General features: G+C 44.9%; 1 protein-coding gene across 2 annotated transcripts; it reads left to right on the top strand.

Moving 5' to 3' along the window:
• The first annotated feature begins 451 nt into the window (after positions 1-451).
• On the top strand, positions 452-21622 carry LOC102157657 (rhox homeobox family member 1). 2 transcript variants are annotated; one of them, XM_085008307.1, is made up of 4 exons: positions 452-1443; positions 16113-16414; positions 17801-17846; positions 21379-21622. In XM_085008307.1, the coding sequence occupies exons 1-4, from the start codon at positions 1186-1188 to the stop codon at positions 21493-21495; spliced, it is 723 nt and encodes a 240-aa protein (XP_084864433.1). In that variant the 5' UTR covers positions 452-1185; the 3' UTR covers positions 21496-21622. The 2 variants fall into 2 exon arrangements, with proteins under 2 accessions (XP_084864433.1, XP_084864434.1); XM_085008308.1 differs by lacking the exon at positions 452-1443 and having other exon boundaries at positions 15918-16414.
• Positions 21623-22001: the final 379 nt, after the last annotated feature.

The raw sequence follows: 22001 nt of genomic DNA, 5'->3' as shown, positions 1-22001 counted from the left end.
ATACAGAACGACAAATACTGCATGATCTCACTTATTTGTGGAATCTAAGAGTTCAACTCATAGAAGCAGAGAGTAGAATTAGGCAAGAGAAATAAGTTCTGGAGATCTAATATACAGCATGATGACTGTAGTTAACATTACTGTATTGATACTTGAAATGTACTAAGGGGTAGATTTTAAGTGCTGGCACCACAAAGAGGGGGAAGGGAAACCATGTGAGGTGACAGTAATGTTAATTAGCTTGTGGCTGTCAATTCACGCTGTAAACATTTAACTTGTACGACTTAAATACAAACAATTTTGTCAGTTATACAATAAAGCTGAAAAAAACTAAGGTACAATAAAATAAACATAGAAATAGAAGACAAGGAGAAAGAAAATGATACATAGCACCAGGCAGGGATATTTAAAAGAACAGCATTTATTATAATAATAGGAACAATACCCAATTATTATAGGGAGATCTTAGAAAGGCTTTTTTCTCCTCTCTTACTTTAACTTTCATTCTCCACCCTTCCCAACTCTCAACAAAGAATTTCCACTTACATGTCCTGTTATTATCTTAAACCAAAGAGGTGTGTTCATCACTCAAGAAGCAACGGTTGAGCGCCGGCTTAGGGTCAGGCACTGCGAATTCTCTGATGAATAAAACAGGGCTCCTTCCTCCCATGAGCTCAGAGTCGTGGGGAACAAAAACATAAAGTAAATTCCAGTAGATTAGATGTTTGGTCGTGTCTGTTGCAAATCGGGAGGTGGAAAGGGACGTGGGAGACCAGCACACTTAGTGAATGGACCTGAGGAAGAGTGAGAATATGGAGTGGGATTTATAAGGGGCTGGCGCGAATGGATTGAATTAAAGGATGAAGATGAGCACAAAGAAGGAAGAAAATGCTTAAGTGGGACCTTTTAGAAGCGAATGAGAGATAAGGCGGACTCAGAAGGCAGGTGAGCTTCTCTGAGCGAAGGTGCGGCCGCATCACTCACCTCCTCCCGGTTCCCGTCCAGGAGGCTGAGTCCCGGCTCGTCGCTCCCGCAGCAGCAGCGCGAGCAGCAGACGCGCTTGGCAGACAAGGAGGCGGAAGCGGAGGGGGCGCCCCGCGGGGCCGAGGACCGCACTCGCGAACCGCACCGCGAGCCGGAGCCGCAGGGCTGGTTTCGGGAGCCTCGGGTCAGGCCACCCAGCGGATGGCCGAGGTCACCCGGGTCCTCGGGCCGAGAGCAAGAATGCGAGGGAGAGCGGCGGCCCCGCGAGCTCGAGGCTCTTTGATCAACTGCGACCCTCCCCCCCGGAGCCCGAGGCCTCCCCCTCCAAGCAGCAGAACGGGACCCCAGCGCCGTCGCCGCGGCGAAAAGAGGGGGCGCTCTCGAGCTGGCGCCTTGGCTTCCAGACCGCCGATGCCGGGTACCCGCCCAAAGCAGAGGAAACCTTGGAGACGGTTCCAGGTGAGTCGAGCAAGCCCTTCCCGCGCCTAGAGCGCGCTCCTGAGGACGACGGGAAGGGCTGTGCGCATCCATGGAAAAGAGTCACCGGTGCCACCGGTTCCCTGCATCCTTCCGGTTCCTCAGGAGAGTCTAAGCGGAACGGGAGACCGTGTTCTTTCTCAGCCCCGTGTTTGAAATAACTGAAGGGACTGGCGATGGACATATTTCACTGAGAGGCCATTTCAACAGGACAGTCAATTCATTTTGTGTTCGGTGTGTGTGTGTGTGTGTGTGTGTGTGTGTGTGTGTGTATCATAGTATAAAATATAGGGTGTATACTGTCATATATCTATGTATATATCTGCATATATACTGTATGTGTGTATAATACAGGAATGGCTCAAACTGAAGTACATATTTTTAAAATCTCTTTTTAAAATATAAATTAGAATGGGGAGAAGAGTACAAAGTACTGAAAGTATGTCCTATGGAAATCACAATATGTTTGTATTACAGTAGCAATATTTAGCATAAAAAATACAGGTGGCTGAGTTATGTTTTAATTGCTGATAAACAACAAATATATTTCTGCATAAGAATGTCCCATGCAATATTTGAGACATACTAAAACGCTGCTTGTTTATTTGAAATTTAAATATAGGTCAGGGTCCTGGAGTTTCTGTTGAGGCTCGGCGGGTTAAGAATCCGACTAGTATCCATGAGGATTCAGGTTCAATCCCTGGCCTCACTCAGTGGGTTAAGGATCCAGCATTGCCTCAAGCTGCGGTGTAGACCACAGATGTGGCTTGGATCTGGTGTTGCTATAGCTGTGGCTAGGCCAGCACCTGAAGCTCCGATTCGAGCTCTAGTTGGGGAACTTCCATATGCCATAAAAAAGACCAAAAAAAGGTCAGGGTCCTGCATTTTATCTGCCAATGCAAGTTTATTTCCCATTCTTCAAAGTCAAGATTAAAATATTGATTCTTTTTTAAAATTTCAAATTTCTGTAACTTCTTTTATTTATTTATTTATTTTTTTTTTTTAGGGCCACATCTGTGGCATATGGAAGTTCCCAGGCTAGAAGTCAAATCCGAGCTGCAGCTGCCTGCCTTCGCCACAGCCACACCCACAACCTACGCCACAGCTTGCGGCACCACCAGATCCTTAACCTACTGAGTGAGGCCAGGAATCAAACCCACATGCTCATGGATACTAGTTGGGTTCTTAACCCGCTGAGCCGCAATGGGAACTCCCATTTGTTCCTTTACATAAAACTTTATTTTAGTCATAAAATAATAATTGGTGTTATGAAAATTCAAGGAATCTGTAAAGGTCAAAAGTATAAAGAACTAATCTACTCACATCTCATGAAGATGAAATAATCAGGGCTGATGATGTTGATGAACCTTCCCAGAGACATCCCTATGCACACAAGGATGAAGAAGAGAGGGTAAATGCGGATGTGTGTGCAGCAAGAGAATCTAATAAGACTGGCATCATACCATATACACTTTTTAAAAATAAAAAGTATTACATTTAAAGTTTACTTACTTGGAGTTCCCGTCGTGGCTCAGTGGTTAACGAATCCGACTAGGAATCATGAGGTTGCAGGTTCAATTCCTGGCCTTGCTCAGTGGGTTAAGGCTCCGGTGTTGCTGTGAGTTGTGGTGTAGGTCGCAGACGTGACTGGGATCTGGCATTGCCATGGCTCTGGCGTAGGCCAGCACCTAAAGCTCCGATTGGACCCTTAGCTTGGGAACCTCCATATGCCGCAGGTGTGGCCCCAGAAGAGACAAAAGGACAAAAAAAAAAAAAGTTTACTTACTATAGCAGAAGAAAAAGAAGGAAGATTGAAAGAGTTGCTGAACTTCGGGAAAATGTTCTTGATCACATGAGATGATAGTTTCATAAATCCCCTTTTTCTTCTCCAGGGTACTATGAACTTCCTAGCCTGTTACCTTGTCCCTGAGGCATGATGTTTCTTAAGAGTCTCCCAAGATGCCTGCTTATCAATAATAACAGCTACAGGAGTTCCCTGGTGGTCAAGAAGGTTAAAGATCCAGTATTGTCACTACTGTGGCTTGGGTCATTGCTGTGGCACAGGTTCGATCCCTGGCCCTGGAACTTCCACCTGCCATGGGCAGGGCCAAAAATAAATAAATAAATAACAGCTACAAAATGTGCCCACAAGTATGAATAGGACAAGTGGGACCTGGTTCATTACCGTGGGACTTCCTGTCCTAGACAATCATGATGTCTTATTCCTCAGGGGTCAGAAATTTGAGATCAGAACTAGGTAAGTCGAGTGAAGGATCAAGTGAGAGAAACTCACAGGTAGGCACAGAGGGGAGAGACTGAGGCACATACAGGAGCAGGACTTATGATGAGAAATTACAGGGTAGAACAATGGCATCCAATTATTAGCTTTAGGTGTGCTTTCAATTACATTCCTCTGCTCCAGAAAATGAAAACTGTTTAACTTTGGCTTCTCAGGCAAAGGCTATAAGTTGGCAGCTGAACCTGAGTCTATTCTGCAGACCTGCTTTAGACAGCCAGCATGCTTTTCGATAAACCTTTTGCAGTTGCCAACATTTAAAGAATGGAAGGTTTCATATAAACATTTTAATTTGGGGCCAACCTTGAAAAACTGGAAAACCTGGCAGTCTTGGCCCAACTTTCTTGCCCAGCAACACTGAGCTGGAGCTGAGTACCGGCCATCTCCTTTGGAAGGGTCCTTACTCTTCCCCAGTCTGCCAGTTCCCACCCTCCTTGCTGTTCTTATGCTACCTGCCTGGCCTTGTCAGCATTTGAGTTTGCAACCCTGGTCATTTAAAAACATGTTGTTGGGAGTTCCCGCTGTGGCACAGTGGGTTAACGATCCAGCTCCTCTCTGTGGAAGTGCTGGTTTGATCCCCAGTCCGGTGCCATGGGTTAAAGATCTGGCGTTGCTGCAGCTGTGGCATAGGTTGCAGCTCTGGCTCAGATTCTGTCCCTGGCCTGGGAACTTCCATATGCCTTGGGGTGGCCAGAAAAAAAAAATGTGTTTTGTGTTTTTGTTGTTGTTTGCTATGCCTGCCACATGCTGAAGTTCCCAGGCCAGGGATCAAACCTGCAGCACAGCAGCCACCCAAGCCGCTGCAGTGACAATGCCAGATCCTTAACCTGCTGTGCCACAAGAGAACTCCAAAAACATGGGTTTTTTTTATTATGTGTAATGTCAAACATATATAAAAGCAGAGAGAATCACAGGATGAACTCCAATGTACTCATCACTTGGTTTCAACTATTATTCATAGCCAACTTTGTTTCATCAATACCCCAACCAATTCTCCAACACACCTGCATCTGCCCCTGGATTATTCAGATGCAAATCTAGACATCACATCTCATCTGTAAGTATTTTAGTGTGTATCTCTAAAAGAACCAGAATGTGTGTTCCTAATCGGGCCTCTTTTCATTATGCCACATATTCCACAGGTAATATATCACGGTGATAAGGATATATTACGGAGTAACAGTAGTGAACATTTCTGAGGGCGTCTTCTGTGGCTAGGAATTGTGCTGGGTACTTGTGTATGTTATGTCATTTATTCCTCTTATCAATTTTATTCCTATCTTACAGATAGTCTCCACACAGAAGTCCTCCATATATATATATATATATATATATATATATATATATATATGCTACATAGAGCTATGCACATATTTATTTATATTATATATAACACATTGATGTATTAATTATGTATTATCCATATATTTTTTTCTAATTGTATGCAAGGACTAGAAGTTCAGTTCTATTTTTTTTTTTCCTTTAGAAAATCGCATTCCCTGTGGTAATAGGAAATGCCCACAAGCAGGAGTTTACATATCCCACTTTCCACCCACAGAGACCCAAAGTTCCAAACTTATTCTGCAAACATGGAAAAGGCAACAAAAACACACAACTAAGAATGCCTAGGAGTTCCCGCTGTGATGCAGCAGGTTAATAATCTGGCTTGTCTCTGTGAAGGTGCGGGTTTGATCCCCAGCGCCAGCGGGCTAAGGATCCGACATGGCATAGGTCCCAGCTCTGGCTCAGATCCCATCCCGGGCCCGGGAACTTCCATAATGTCGCAAATGCGGCTGAAAAAAAGAGGGGGAAAAATGTCTAGGACAAAGGCGTCCAAACCCTGAAGCAGGTTTTAGAATGGCTGCTTCAACAAATAATTTTTTCCAGTTTTACTAACCTGTGTTTTGGCTTCAGTCACATACATGCAAGCTCCTTTCTTTTTTTTTTTTTTTTTTTTTTTTGTCTTTTTGCTATTTCTTTGGGCCGATCCTGCGGCATATGGAGGTTCCCAGGCTAGGGGTCGAATCAGAGCCGGAGCCACCGGCCTATGCCAGAGCCACAGCAACGCGGGATAGGAGCTGCGTCTGTGACCTACACCACAGCTCACGGCAACGCCGGATCATTAACCCACTGAGCAAGGGCAGGGATCGAACCCGCAACCTCATAGTTCCTAGTCGGATTCGTTAACCACTGCGCCACAAAGGGAACTCTGCAAGCTCCTTTCTGAAGGTAGAAAACCACAAATATTCAGTGTTTGGGGTTGTAGATGAAATGAAATACACCATGTTCCATTCATCATGCTTGCTTTTAAATACCCATCTCACAATACTTCTCCCCCCGGTACAATATCCAGGAATATCTAGCTTGAGGCCTTGCTTTGGTGATGGTTTTCCCTCCACACTAAATTTAAGGGACCTCCAATGTCAGGAGTCCCGATAAATGATACTTTTTGCACAATTAAAAAAAAATCAAAATCAAGGTGGCCTAGAAGGTTAAGAATCCAGCATTGTCACTACCGTGGCTTGGATCACTGCGGTGGCATGGGTTCGATCCCTTGGCCTCAGAACTTCCACGTGCCATGGGTGTGGCCAAATAAATATCAAAATTAATTATTTTGAACAAATTATCAAAATGTTAAATACAGAGAGGATCTGACCCTCTACTTGCACAACTGGCCATGCCTCACTCTGATCACAACCCTGGTTCAAATTAAATGCTGTTTACAAAAACACAGCATCAGGCCCAAGTTCCCTTGTTTGATTCATTTTAATGCTGCATGAAAATATTTAGCCTGGAGTTCTGATGTGGCTCAGCAGGTTAAGAACCCAGTGTTGTCTCCATGAGGATGCAGGTTCCCTGAACGTACTCAGTGGGTTAAGGATCCAGTGTTGCTGTGAGCTGTGGTGTAGATCACAGCTGCTCGGATCCCACATTTTTGTGGCTGTGGTGTAGTCCAGCAGCCACAGCTCCGATTGGACCCCTAGCCTGGGAACTTCCATATGCCGTGAGTGCGGCCCTAAAAAGACAAAAGACAAAAAAAATTTAGCCTGGTGCCAGGACACACTACCTCCAGCCTGGCACCTAAAGGCAAGTTTTTATGTAAAATATGGCATTTATATAAAATATAAAATATATGTTTAAAAAATTTTTGAGGCTGACAAGATTCATTAAAGGCATTCTTTTTATAGCATTTCTTATTAGTGGCATTGGAACTTCCAGTTTGCCTTTCACTTAGGAAAGGAGGAAAGAGGCTCCAGGTGAGAGAAAGAGGCCTGGGCCCAGCCAGTGCCTCCCGGAAAGTGGAGGCCACCTGAGCATGCCACTTACCTTGCTAACTTGTCCTGACAGGAAATTTGTTGTAAAATGTTCTTGTGGTCCTGTAGCTGCAATGAGGTGAAAGCGGTGTCGTAGAGGGCCTGCTGCCTGTCCCAGGGCTGCCTGGGCTTCAGCCCAGCGCTCCTGAGGTCCTCAGTCCGTGGGGCCAGGAGCACCCAAGCCAGCATGGCCTTTTGCTGCTGGTGCTGGTGCTCTTTCCTTAGGTTTGGACCGTATTTCCTCCTTCTCTCCTATCGGCTCTGCTGCCCCAGGGAAAGGTCGATTTCTGGAGTTCACTAAAGCACTTGCCACCATCCAGGCACCGAACATGCTGTTCTTCCCCATCCTTGCTGACTCCCAGGTTATGGGTTTCATTGAGGTTGCACCCACAGAGACACTCTCTGTACTCAGTGCTGCTGATGGAGCTGTGCATCTCTGCACTGACGTCCGTAGCGAGATCCCTGGTCAGGTCCAGAAGTGTAGCCAGCAGCAGAGACAGGTCCTCTTGAGGTGTCTGGTCTCGGTGACAGTATGTCAGCTTCAGGTTGAGCTTCAGGTTTATATATGTATAAAGAATGTCATGTTATTTTGTACAGTATATAAATATTATATTTATATTTACATAATATAAATAATATATTTATAACAGTTTGATGTAATATATTAAATATAAATAATATATTTTATATAATATTTAAAATGATATATTAAGTAGTTAAAATATAAATATTGAATATAATGTAATAATTTTAGAGTATTATAAATGTTTTCTATATTATTTACAGATATATTGTTATATATTTATAACACATAAAAATACTTAAAAAATTTTTGAGGCTGACAGAATTTATCAAAGATGGCCAGGGATTGAACTGTTGTAATAACAGCTGCTGGATCCTTAACCCACTGAACCATAAGAGAACTCCAAAGAGGGAATTCCCATTGTGGTTCAGTGGGTTACGAACCCAGCTAGTATTCATGAGGATGCAAGTTCGATCCCTTGCCCTGCTTAGTGGGTTAAGGATCTAGCGCTGCCCTGAGCTGTAGTGTAGCCCAGCAGCTGCAGCTCCAATTGGACCCCTAACCTGGGAACTTCCATGTCCCTAAGGTGCGGCCCTAAAAAAAGCAAAAAAAAAAAAAAAACAAAAAAAAAAACGAACTCCAAAGATATTTTCTTTGTAACATTTCTTGTTAGCGCACATGATTCTAAGAGCAAATATATTTTCACTATTCACTCAAATACTGTATAACAATCTATTAAAGAGTGTGTATATATATATGTGTGTGTGTGTGTATATATATACAAAATTTTTTACAAAGCCACTTAAAGGTTTCTGATCAATGAAATCATGAGTTTAGAAAACATGTGTGCCTGTGGGGTGTGTAGAAGTATACTGAATGGGACTTATATTGCAGCTCAGCCCAGTACTCCTCACTTGGTGGGGTGTCTGCCCAGAGGAAGAGGCTTTGCTTGATTTTACAAGCTGATTTGGGCACAGAGAGGAAAGAGAGAGACTTCATTCTAGTTCTGGAGCAGTTTGGAGATGTCTCCTGACCCAGTCCTCCGTACCCAGCAGCCAGTAATCCTGAAGAAGCTAGCAATTAAACAGAAATGATTTGCTGGAGGCTGCTTGCTTTCAGTCTTTGTAGTGATGCTGAAGTCAAAGCCCTCTGTGCTACCTGGACCTCTGAGAGCAGGATCCTCTGGCCAGGTCTGCCAAGCACTCTGGGTGCTCAGATGCATTCTGCGAGAAACCTAATGTGGGGAGTTCCTGTTGTGGCTCAGCAGTAACGAACCTGACTATTATCCATGAAGATGCAGGTTCGATCCCTGGCCTCACTTAGTGGGTTAAAGATACAGCGTTGCTGCAAGCTGTAGCATAGGTCGCAGATGTGGCTCGGATCCTGCGTTGCTGTGGCTGTGGTATAGGCCGGCAGCTGCAGCTCCAATTCGGCCCCTAGCCTGGGGACTTCCATACACCACAGTTATGGGAAAGAAAGGAAGGGAGGGAGGAAGGAAGGAACCTGATGCCCCTCTTGAGAAAGTCCAGGTGCTACAGGATTTTAGTGACAAATCCAGGTCAGAGTACAAATACAGACCTCTGCCCAATGCTTAGTGCACCCGAGAACCCTTGCATAGGATCCTTCCCAATTAGTGTTGTAGTGAAGAAAATTGAGTTAATATTTGAAAACTATTTAGAGGAGTTCCCATCATGGCAGAGTGGTTAATGAATCTGACTAGGAACCATGAGGTTGCAGGTTCGATCCCTAGTCTTGCTTAGTGGGTTAACGATCTGGCGTTGCCATGAGCTGTGGTGTAGGTCACAGATGTGGCTTGGATCCCGAGTGGCTATAGCGTAGGCCTGCAGCTGTAGCTCCAATTCGACCCCTAGCCTGGGAACCTCCATATGCAGCAGGTGCTACCAAAAAAAAAAAAAAAAAAAATGGGAGAGAGAGAGACAAAACAAGACAAAAAAAAAAAAAGAATCTGACTGCATTGGCTTGGGTCACTTTGGAGGCCTGGGTTCTATCCCCCCTGCCTGGTACAGTAGGTTAAAGGATCCAGTGTTGCCACACTTGCAGCATAGGTCACAGCTTCAGCTCAGACTCAATCCCTGGCCTGGGAACTTCCATATGCCATTGAAAAAAAGATTTAGGATAAAGGACCTACCATCTAGCCCTGGGAACTATATCCAATATCTTGTAATAACCGATAATGGAAAGAATCAGAAAAAGAATATATATATATATTAACATGTATATGTCACATATATATAACTGAATCACTTTGCCGTATGCCTGAAAGACTGTAAATCAACTCTAGTTCAATAATTTAAGGCCAAAAAATGCTATTTTCCCTTTGAAATATAAAACATTTACACATTTAACATGAAATGCTTCTTGGTTTTGAAAAGAAATGATCTGTTAGACTGTAAGAATTCTTTTTAGATTATGGATCCCTCAAAATAAAGTATTCTACCTGAAAAAAAAAAAGATTCAGGATATCAGACAGCTTACTCGACTTGGGCCTCCTCCTGTGTGATATGGACTCATAATTACACAGCCTTCCCCAATAAGCCGAATCACGAAGAAAAACCCCTAGAGAGTCTGTCATGAGGAAGGATATAGAGACCCTTTCTAAGGGTGGACAATTCACAAGTCCTTTATTTTTAGGAAGATCTTGTGTACTCTGAAGCAGTGTTATATTCTTTTTAATCTTATTTATTTATTTATTTGCTTTTTAGGACTGCGCCCATGGCACATGGAAGTTCCCAGGCTAGGGGTCGAATAGGAGCTGTAGCCACCGGCCGACACCACAGCCACAGCAACTCAGGATCTGTGCCACATCTGTGATCTACACCACAGCTCATGAAAATTGCAGATCCCTAACCCACTGAGTGGGGCCAGGGATCGAACCCGAATCCTCATGGATACTAACTAGTTGGATTCATTACCATTGAGCCACAATGGGAGCGCCCTATTCTTTTTTAAATTTTGTGTACTTACAAATACTGGTTATTTGTTGTTTTGTTTTTTGTTTTTTGGGGTTTTTTTTTTTACATTTTTGGCACCTTAAATGGAGAGGCAGACCCAAGTCTGAAGCTTGCCAAGAGAGGCAATACTGGAAACCATGGTCTTTGTGGTGATTCTGAGCAGAGAAAGGCCCTTGCCCTTTGCAGCATCAGGGCATCAGCCTGACCTAGGACTCGGTTACTTGTCTCTTTGACTGACTGACGCCCTCTGGACTAAGCACAATCTTATCTATCCTAAGTCAAGGAGGAGGGAAGAAGAAGACAAAAAATAAAGAAATGGGGTAAGAAAAAAAGAAAATAGGAAGTTCTCATCGTGGCTCAGTGGAAACGAATCGGACTAGGATCCATGAGGACACAGGTTCAATCCCTGGCCTTGCTCAGTGGGTTAAGGATCTGCCGTTGCCGTGAGCTGTGATGTGGGCCACAGACGTGGCTCAGATCCCACGTTGCTGTGGCTCTGGTGTAGGCCGGTGGCTACAGCTCTGATTGGACCCCTAGCCTGGGAACCTCCATGTGCTGCAGGTGTGGCCCTAGAAAAGACAATAGACAAAAAAAAGAAAGAAAGAAAATAGGAAGAGAGGTACATTGTGGGAAGCAAAAAAAGACCACTAGTCATGGGGAGGAGGCAGTTAGGAGAGCAGGTCCAAAGCCTGACTCGCAGAGTGTCGTGGAGCAAGGCATGAACCTGTCTGACCTTCAGCTTCCTCACCGGACAAGTGGGGAGACTAAGAGTGGTGACATCATAGGGGTTTTATGAGGGTTCAATGAGTTAATGCAGGTCGGCTGTCTCATTCTCTTTCTCCAACTTCAAACATCCATCAGCATATCCTCTGGACTTGCCTCAAAAACACCTCCCTGAACCTTTCACTTTTCCTACATGCCTTAAACCTAAGCACTGCCATCTTAAAGTGGGGTGTTATATTAGCCTCCTGCCTCCCTGCCTTCACCTTTTTTCTCCTAGGATGCTTCTCCACTTGGGAGCCAGAGTGATCTAATTGTTAAAATATGAATAAGGAGTTCCCATCATGGCTCAGTGGTTAACAAACCTGACTAGCATCCATGAGGACATGGGTTCCCTGGTCTTGATCAACAGGTTAAGGATCCAGCGTTGCCGTGAGCTGTGGTGTAGGTCACAGATGTGGCTCGGATCCCAAGTTGCTGTGGCTGTGGTGTAGGCTGGCGGCTACAGCTCCACTTAGACCCCTAGCCTGGGAACTTCCGTATGCTGTGGGTGCGGCCCTAAAAAGACAAAAAAATATGAATTAGACCCCGCTGTGCACCTGATTATAACTTTTATAGTGCTTGTCCTTTTGTTGGGCCCAGAATAGGAACTTAATACACGGCAACTATTATTACATTATTACTTTCTGGATTCTAGGAATAAAATGAATAGGCCTAGGAAGATCTACTTGTTGGGTTAAATAAACCCTCTCCTGACCCATTTCCCGGCACAGAGCTCACATATATGAAGCAGCCAACATAGGCTTATTGACTGAAGCACATAGTGATACAAAAAGACACAACATTGGGAGTTCCCTAGCAGAAATGAATCAGACTTGTATCCGTGAGGATGCGGGTTCGATCCGTGGCCTTGCTCAGCGGGTTGGGAATCCGATGTGGCTGTGAGGTGGTGTGGAGGTCGCAGATGCAGCTTGGATTCCAAGCTGCTGTGGCTGTGGTATAGGTTGACAGCTGTAGCTCTGGTTTGACCCTTAGCCTGGGAACTTCCATATGCCTCGGGTTGGCCCTAAAAAAAAAATCCTATCTTCACTTCACACTGCTAGAGAATAACGATCTTTCCCTCCTCTCTTGGGCCCTTGTGAATTAAAAAAAAATATATGAAAGTGACGGAAGTATGAAATGTGAGGCTGCATGATACGGTCATTTGTGAAGTTTTGTTATTATCGCCTCAGTTGATCCTCATGACACCCCATTACAAGTGGTAGGTATCACTGTTTTCCTCGTTTATTTTCTTGTTTTTGGCCTCCCTGAGGCATATGGGCTTCCAGGGCCAGGGATCAGATCCGAGCCACAGTCGCAACCTACACCACAGTTGCAGCTTTCACAATGCCAGATCCTTCCTGCATCCTGGCACTGCAGAGATGCCATTCATCCTACTGCACCACAGCAGGAACTCCTATCCTCATTTTAAAGATGATTGAACCAAGGCAAACTAAGAATAAGCCGCTCATGGAGTTCCCGTCGTGGCGCAGCAGGAAATGAATCCGACTAGGAACCATGAGGTTGTGGGTTCAATCCCTGGCTTTGATCAGTGGGTTAGGGATCCGGCATTGCCATGAGCTGTGGTGTAGGTCGCAGACACGGCTTGGATCCCGCTTTGCTGTGGCTGTGGCGTAGGCTGGCAGCGGTAGCTCCGATTCAACCCCTAGCCTGGGAACCTCCATATGCCGCAGGTGAGGCCCTAAAAAGACAAAAGAAAAAAGAAAAAAGAAAAGAAAAATAAGCAGCTCATCAGATTAGCCATCTAGCACCTGGTAAACAAAGCCAGGATTCAGATGCCAGCTGTCTGGCTCCAGTGCTCCTGCCCTCATAAATCTACATCAGACCATGATTCCCATCTACTTTTGCTTAGAATGGCCCTCCATCTAAGTTTACAAATAAAAATTATAGGAGTTCTCTTGTGGCTCAGTGAGTTAAGGATCCAGCAATGTCATGCAATTGGCTCAGGTTGCCGCTGTGGCGTGGGTTCAATCCCTGGCCCAGGAACTTGAGGCATGGCCAAAAAATAAAATTTTAAAAAGCAAAAATCACATTGGAGTCCCTGTGGTGGCTCACTTGGTTAAGAACTGGACATAGTATCTGTGAGGATGCAGGTTTGATCCCTGGCCTCACTCAGTTGGTTAAGGATCCAGCGTTGCTACAAGCTGTGGCATAGGTCACAGCCGTGGCTTGGATCTGGAGTTGCTATGGCTGTGGTGTAGGCCTGCAGCTGCAGCTCCAATTCAAACCCAAGCCTGGGAACTTCCATACGCCCTAAGAGCGGCTGTAAAAAGGAAAAAAAAATTACATGAAACTTAACTTCAAAAGTGTAAATAAATACTAGTGTGGCTGGTATGACAGTAAGGCAGTACTTAACCTAGGAATTAGATAACGTGGGAGTACATTCCCTGAGCTGTCACAGATTTCTTAGCTAATCCAATGCAAACCATGAGGAAAACTCTTGTAGGTCTTTCAAATGATAACTGCTCCAAGGCAGAAAATTCATCATAGAGAATCTAGCCAAGAGATGAGGAGGCCTGCATAATCTAGCAAGAGTCAATCTGAGGAGAAAATACCTTTTTTTTGGTGTTTTAGGGCCATACCCGAAGTACATGGAAGTTCCCAGGCTAGGCGTCAAATCAGAGCAACAGCTGCCGGCCACAGCCACAGCCACAGCAATTCAGGATCTGAGCCACATCTGCAACCTACACCACAGCGCACAGCAACATCAGATGAACCAGCCCAGGGATCAAACCTGAGTCCTCATGGATCCTAGTTAGATTCATTTCTGCTGAGCCACGATGGGAACTCCTGAGGAGGAAATATCTTGATTTTTTAACCAAACAGGCTGTGGGATTGTCATCCTTTGACATCTTTTCAAAAATTAATTGGTTAATCACCATCTTTTAGGCGATTTCTTAGCCATCCTCCAGAAACATGAGGCAGGCGGCTTTTATCCCTTAGACACAGTAGGTGAGGTGCCTAAGCTCCATGATCCGATGAAAACAGTTTAATTTCTTTCATAAAATGATGCTGAAGACCATAGTGGTTGTGACGGTGAAAAATGATAAATTATGTAAGGTACCAAGCACAGGGCCCATTATGAGAAGTATTTTCCATATTTGGGACATTAATACCTCCCAGAGCATCTACAAAACACATCTTGAAGGGAGAACTACAGAGACCTCAATCTGGCCTGGATCTTCTTATTTATTTGACAAGCAAAATTTACTTTTTTTTTCCTGAGCAAGAGATCAGGACACTATTTCTAGAGCCAGGGAGGGGGGAGAAGGAGAGGAGAGGGGGAAGGAGGAGAGGGGGAAATTTACCTGAGTTGACAGTAGGAGCCTAGCATAGGACTCCCTGAGCTTGTGTGTTAGACCTGCAGCCAGAGTCGTAGGGGTGGGGCACAATGCAAGATGCAAACTGCACTTGTGAAGTCCTGAAGGCACTTAATGCATTCTCAAGGAGTGCACTGAGTTTCTTGTGGAGTTTATCGGACCCAGAATGCTTTGCACACCCACCCCCAAGATCCCACTCCCAGCATCCTCGGGGGCACGGCAGCCTCTTCAGGAACTGAGAGCAAGCAGCACCCTAATCATTGCAGCACCCTAATTAATCATTTCAGCTTGGGAGTTCCCGTCGTGGCCCAGTGGTTAATGAATCCCACTAGGAACCACAAGGTTGCGGGTTCGATCCCTGGCCTCGCTCAGTGGGTTAAGGATCCGGCGTTGCTGTGAGATGAGGTGTAGGTCGCAGACGCGGCTTGGATCCCGCGTTGCTGTGGCTCTGGTGTAGGCCGGTGTCTACAGCGCCGATTAGACTCCTAGCCTGGGAACCTCCATATGCCACGGGTGTGGCCCTAGGAAAAGGCAAAAAAAAAAAAAAATCATTTCAGCTTAATTCTCCTTTTCTTTCTTTCTTTTTAGCGCCGCACATGCGGCATATAGAGGTTCCCAGGCTAGGGGTCTAATCCGAGCTGCAGCTGCCAGCCACAGCCACAGCCACAGCCACGCGGGATCTGAGACGCATTTGCGACCTACACCACAGCTCACGACAACGACGGATCCTTAACCCACTTAGCGAGGCCAGGGATCGAACCCGCGTCCTTATGGGTACTACTCGGGTTCGTTAACCACTGAGCAGGACGGGAGCTCCATTTCAACTTAATCTAACCAGTGGCATATGCAGGCTGCCAAATATGAGTGGTTGGACTATGAGAGGGTCTCCAAACTTTTCCACAAGGGCTCCTGTGGTTAGTGTGAGGTCTCCTGTCCCCTTCCCCCTACGCTCTCCTCCTCTCCCCTCACCCCAAAATCAGCTTGCATAACCCAGTACAGCCCCTCTCCTCAGGGCAGTCACTGTGCTGGAGTAAGGAGTAGTGACCTGAACTGTAAACTAGGGTCCGGATTCCACAGACGCCCACGCCCCCACCAGCACCCCGCTTTCCCAGAGTGCCCCTCCTTTTTGGCCACGCCCCCAGCCACTTGCGCGCCTAAGCAAGTCCCACCCCCGCGACTGGCGGTAAAAAGAGAGCCAATAGCAATCGTCCAAGGCGGGGCGCATAGGCGTTGAACCTAGCGGGACAGTTCAAACGCGTACCAGGCAGCAGAAAGAGCTCCAGCCTCGGCATCTGGCAGCTACTCTCACAGCCTTCAGAGCTTGAGGAGGCACTGGGCTGCCGCGGAGTGCCAGCCATGGCGTCTCGACCCAGGTGCCAGTACCATGACCCTGGCTACTACTGCCTGGGAGTGTTTGAAGTGGAAATAAGATCTCAATCTGTGCAGGGTCCGGCGCCAGGAGCCAGAGGACGCGACTTTGAGGAAGGAGATCCAGGCCTTGCGGATCCCGTGAACCATGAGGGCAACATCAACCAAGAAGGCGACGGCGACCACGAGGGTGGCGATGGCGGCCAGGGGCCCGGGGAGCAGCCGCCTGAGGAGCCAGGCCAAGTGGCACCTGCCGCAGAGGCCCCACAGCCCAGAAACCGACGGCAACGTCGCATCCAGCGCAAAAAGTTTACGCCGGTGCAGCTGCAGGAGCTGGAAGGCCTTTTCCAGCGCACTCAGTACCCGGACGTGCCCACCAGGTAGGTGGCCTGCTCTGGGGGCACCTGGGTGGGATCCCGGGGGTGGGTGGGTTGGACTCATTTCCAGGGGCCTTTGGCTTCCCCCCCTCGGAGCCACAGAAGCTACCTGTACCCCAGGATGGGGGAGAATGCCTTCTGCCCATTAACGGGAATATTTTCATTACAGTAGTTACATGGATCAGGTCCGGAAACTGTGGTCACAGGTTGTTTTTTGTAATTGTGGTAAAATATATGTAAACGTAAGATTTACTATTTTAACGTTTTTTAAGTGTCCAGATCAGTAGTGTTAAGGATATTGATATCATCGGGGAAGCAATCTCCAGAATTTTTTCATCTTGCAATACTAAAACTGTATGCAGAAGACAAGTCGTTATCCTCCCTCTCCCTCCAAGCCCCTGAACCATCTTTCTACTTTTTCTATGAATTTGTCTACTCTGGGTGCCTCATATAAGTGGAATCATACAGTGTTTTTCTTTTGTAGCTGGCTTATTTCACTTAGGATAACTTCCCCAGCATTCACCTGTTGTAGCATGTGTCAGAATTTCCTTCCTTTTTAAGGGCTGAATAATATTCCATAGTACATAAATACCAGTTTATCTGTTCATTTATTAGTGACCACTTGGGTTGCTTCTACCTTCTGGCTATTGTGAACAATGCTGCTATCAGCATGGGTGTGCAAATAACAGAGTCACTGTTTTCAGTTATTTGGGGTATATACCCAAAAGTGGAATTTCTGGATCATATGGTAATTCTGATTTTAGTTTTTCAAGATACTGTTCTACTCTTTACCATAGTGGCTGCATCATTTTACATTCCCACTAGCAGTGCACAAGGATTCTAATTTCTTCACGTACTTGCCAATATTTTTTTTCTATTTTTTTTTATTGTAGTTGTCTTGATGTGAAGTGGTATCTTATGGTGATTTTGATTTGCATTTCCCTATTGATTAGCGATGTTGAGCATCTTTTAATATGCTTATTCAAGTCCTTTACCCATTTTATACTTTATACTTTTTCTCAGTTTTTTATTGTGATAAGATATACATAATACAAAATTTACTATCCTAACCGCTTTTAAGTGTACACCTCAGCGGTATTAAATACATTCTTATTGTGCAACTATCACTACCACTCATCTCCAGAATTCTCTTCATCTTTCAAAACTGAAACTCTATACCCACTACACAGTAACAACCCATTCCCTCCTTAAATTTTGAGGCAAAACCATCTATAAAGCAAGCCTGGAACTAGGAGTCACCAAAAAAGTTTATTTAGAAGGGTCTTGAGGGAAGAATAAAAATTTTAAAGCAAGTATATAATGTATATCCATATATTTCATTTTATTCGTGACTCCAAATATTAAACATCTGTGGTTTTCTCCCCTCAGAAGGGAGCTTGCAAGACGCATGGATGTGACTGAAACCAGAGTGCAGGTCAGTAAACCTGAAAAAAAGCCACTTGGGACTTGGATACCTTGTCCTAGACATTATCATGTTGTCTTTTTTGTTTATGTTGGCAAATAAGTTTTGACTTTAGTAGTCTTTGTGAATAGTAAACTCCAACTTATAGATATTTCCCATTACGAGAGGGAACATGATTTCCTAACAGAAAAGAAAAATGAACTGCTTTTCCCAATCTGTGCACAAAATTAAATATATATATATGTATTTTATAAGCATATAGATACGTATTTCTCTATACATGTATATGTGTATACTCAGTAAAGTTCAACTCCCTCTAACATTAGTGCCCTTTAAGGAGCACTTGTGTGTGGAGTCGCATTGGGGCTCAGCCTGACTTTGGAGGTATTCAAATTGATGCACAAGGAGCAGGTTGTAAAAGGGTTAGATTGCATTAAATTATTTAAAAGCAGGCATAGGAGTTCCCATTGTGGCTCAGCGGAAACAAATCTGACTAGTATCCATGAGGATGCAGGTTTGATCCCTGGCCTTGCTCAATGGGTTAAGGATCCAGTGTTGCTGTGAGCTGTGGTGTAGGTCACAGACTCAGCTTGGATCATACATTGCTGTGGCTGTGGCGTAGGCCAGTGGCTACAGCTCTGATTTGACCCCTAGCCTGGGAACCTCCATATGCCTCAGGTGCCCTAAAAAGACAAAAAATAAAAAATAAAAGCAGGCATAAACTCTTAGCTAAATAAGTGAATTTATAAATATTGGGGTGAAGGAGTAGTTTATCCACAGAACACACTATATGGATAACTAATGTGTGTTTAGTAAAACTAAACTAAGACTCATAGGGGAAAAAAAAAAAAGACTCATGGGGAAGATAGTTTAAAAGTCCAATTGCCTGGTCCTCCTTCTTTTGTTTTGTTTTGTTTTTGCGGGGAGGAGGTTTGGCCATGCCAACAGCATGTGGAGCTTCCTGGGCCAGGGATCAGACCCACACCACAGCAGCGACCCAAGCCACTGTAGTGACAATGCTGTATTCTTAATCCACTGCACCGCAAGAGAACTCCCTTCTTTTGTTTTTAAGTGTTTGGTAAGGCAGTGTAGAGAGTGTTGGCCCTAAATTTTAATTTTCTAAAATACTCTGATGTATCAACCTGAAAACATTGCTAGAATAAGTCACATTATGATGAGAATGAGGGGAAAGTTTGCAAGCTTTGGAAATTTTTCTAAAGAATGAAACAGCATAAAGAATAATATTGAATTAATATTAGTTGACCTGAGAAGGATGAAAAGGTTAGAGAAGAATTACATATATCAAAATGGGCCTTACAGATACTATACAGCTTCAACACTGAATCTGCTAAATGCATAAGTGAACTTCTCTTGAGGAATATCTCATCTAAGGGCTTTTTTTTCCATTTTGATGGTACTTTTTTGAAGAGGTGAGTTTTGTGGAATTTGTTTGGTGAGGGGTGGATGGCCCTCATTTCAGGGTAGATTACCAGCTGTATTAATTTCAAGTACTTTTCATTCCCTCAGATAGTGAAGACTAATTTGTAGGTCTTGGGCTCAAAAGGTGAACAAAAAAAACCAGAATTTGTATCAAAGAGATATTTGCAACAACAACAAAAAAAGGAAAATCAGGATGAGTTGTTTAACTTAGCCACAGAGTGCATGTGTAAGCGAGGGCACTGACGGAAAGGAGCTGCAGAGCTGGTAGCAGGAGTGTCTGAAAAGTAGCCCCACAAAGCAGGCCCTTGAGTACTGGCATCCTAATGGCACGGACTGGGCTCACAAGCCTGGCTCAGGTTGGAAAGGTTAGAAGGGAATTAGAAAAAAGAAAAAAAAAAAGAAGAAGAAGGAAGTTAGGAGCGCATTCTCAGGCTGGGCAGGGCATTTGCAGAGGCAAAGAAAAACGTTAGGTTTAGTGACTTGTTTTTTTCCCCGTCCCCAGGTTTACCTAGTCCTCTCTCAGTGGCATTCTGAAGAGAATATGAGCCACAGGAAACAAATCTGGGGGGAAAACTTAGCGTTCTCCTCTATTTCTAAAACCCACAGCGTGAATTTTCACAAGAAACCTAAAACACGGTTTTCCACCTTTCATTTGCAAATAGAGCTGTTTTATAAAACCGGATTGGGAAGACAGACCTAATGTGAGCCCACACCACAGCCAGCTTTGGCCTGGTTACGCTTATAGAGATTTGACCACTGGTGGTACGTTTGGATCCCCCCAAATGAGTCCTCTTACACTGGCCTTGTTTAGACTATCCATGCAGCAGGAAGACTGCAAATCCTAAGATGGGAGAATAAAAACGAGGTCTCAGGCAGGGAGAGAAGGCCCTTTGTGTCACTCAGAACTTACAGTTTGGAAACTTTCAAAAGGATTTAAATACAGCATAAAACCCCATTAACTAGGACACTGAGAAGATAGTGAAGTCTAACTGACAGTTTTGTTGTTTGTTTGCAAAAATAGTTGGCAGATATTTAGGGAGGAGCCATTTTATGACCCCTTACCCTCATTGTCGACTATCTTCCTAAAATGCCTGTTCCACCTTGATTGGGACCTCCTGGTTGAGTAGCAGCGCCTAGGATAACCTGCCATGCTGGACAACAGCGGCTCCGGTCCAGGATCCGGGAACTGTAGCCAGAGCAGAGTGAGCTGACCTGGTCCTGAGCCCAGGAAGGTTTGTAGGGTGGGGCAGGCTGGAGCATGCAGAATTGACAATGGTGACAATGGTTTGCCTCTTTTCCCTAAACTCTTGGGTGGCCAAAGATCTCTGAATCTCTGTTAACTTGGGTCGAGCTGATCTTAACTTTCCTCAACACTACAGGCTAAAATATCAAGGCAGTGTCCAGAGCTTCAGCAACTCTCACGTCCCAGTAAAACAAGTCACAGCCCCCCTTGGCTCCCTTGCTGGACCACCTTTTTAACTCTCAAGAGGTTTCAGAGGACTGCTGACACCTTAGACATCCTTGAAGGAAACCTTCTGCTCTAAAATCTAACATGTTCCTTCCTATGAATTAATTCCTTCACACTGAAGAGAGGCTTTTCAAATAGGGAGCTGTTCCCCTCGATATGACTTTAAATAGGGCCCACTATTTACCATGCCCAAATCCCCCTACAAACAAGGTGACCCCATCCCTAGTAAGGAGGGGGCAGGAGGCAACCAGACGGCTGATGATCAGCTGTCAGGGTACAGACTTTTCTTTATCCCATTACCAGGCATTGTATTAACAGCAAGGACCTGGTACAACAGCTCATAAGCTAAACCTGTATCCAGTATCTGGGGAAAAAATTAAAATATTAAAATTGGGAGGAGAGAGACAAAATAATAAGTTTTTGCCAGAATTTGGCACACAGCCGGTGCTCACTGGGGGGGAGCTGAAGGGAGGGGGTGTGGTGGTAACTTTCATGAGGTATTTGAGCAAGAAGGAAATAGCTTCTCCTGATGCAGTTTAAAATCTCAATGGCATATGAGATTGCATGCTGTTTTTTGTATTATGACATTTAACTGTTCCATATACTGAACCAATCCCTTTTCCCCTCTGATTATAGATTTGGTTTAAGAATAGGAGGGCCAAGTATAGAAGAATGGAGAGAGCAGCCATGCTTCAAGATGCACCACCTGTTAGCCTGGACCAGCTTGTCATCATAATGTTGGATGAGCCCTAAAATACCATCTTCTTTCAGGAGCCAAATTGGAGATGGGTTCTTCTGGTGCCACTGATACCTGGGCTGCTCAATGCCACCCATACCTCCTCTGTACTTGTATTATCAATAAAGAGGTAATTGCTTGATATATTTGTCTTTGTGTGTCAAATGGGGCAGGTGGGGCATGTATGGAAATTGTTAAGGAAATGCCACTTAAACAGAATGATAAGAAGGCCTCCTTTCATGAGGCAACATCCCTGGATCACTATCAGTAGGTCCCATCCATCAAAGAAGTTTCCTGGACTCTAAGGGAATCCTCCTTCAGAGGCTGCTCACAAGGATTCATGGGGAGGTGGCAGCTGAACAGTCATCGGTGTGCTCAAATTTCTGTTCACTATCTTCTCTCTTCGGGGAGGAGACTGGGGAATAGAAGCCATTCTGGCCCACAGGTTTTGCTGCTTCAACAGAAACATGAAAAGAGACCCTATTGGGAGTTCCCATTGTGGCGCAGCGGAAATGAATCCGAC

The sequence above is a fragment of the Sus scrofa genome, chromosome X (genome assembly GCF_054392235.1).
Source record: "Sus scrofa isolate SSC_HxYL_T2T_F1_AM1 chromosome X, Sscrofa_HxYL_maternal_Yorkshire_Landrace_v2.0, whole genome shotgun sequence".
In the NCBI taxonomy this organism is placed as follows: domain Eukaryota; kingdom Metazoa; phylum Chordata; class Mammalia; order Artiodactyla; family Suidae; genus Sus; species Sus scrofa.
The sequence above is the reverse complement of the archived record's forward strand: the minus strand, read 5'-3'. Positions and strand labels throughout refer to the sequence as shown.

Bases quoted from the DNA above. Each gene is read 5' to 3' on its own strand.
- LOC102157657 (XM_085008307.1), top strand. From the start codon at position 1,186: ATGGCCGAGGTCACCCGGGTCCTCGGGCCGAGAGCAAGAATGCGAGGG. The intron at 1,444-16,112 runs GTGAGTCGAGCA...CAATCTGTGCAG, and splicing joins AACCTTGGAGACGGTTCCAG to GGTCCGGCGCCAGGAGCCAG. The intron at 16,415-17,800 runs GTAGGTGGCCTG...TTCTCCCCTCAG, and splicing joins TACCCGGACGTGCCCACCAG to AAGGGAGCTTGCAAGACGCA.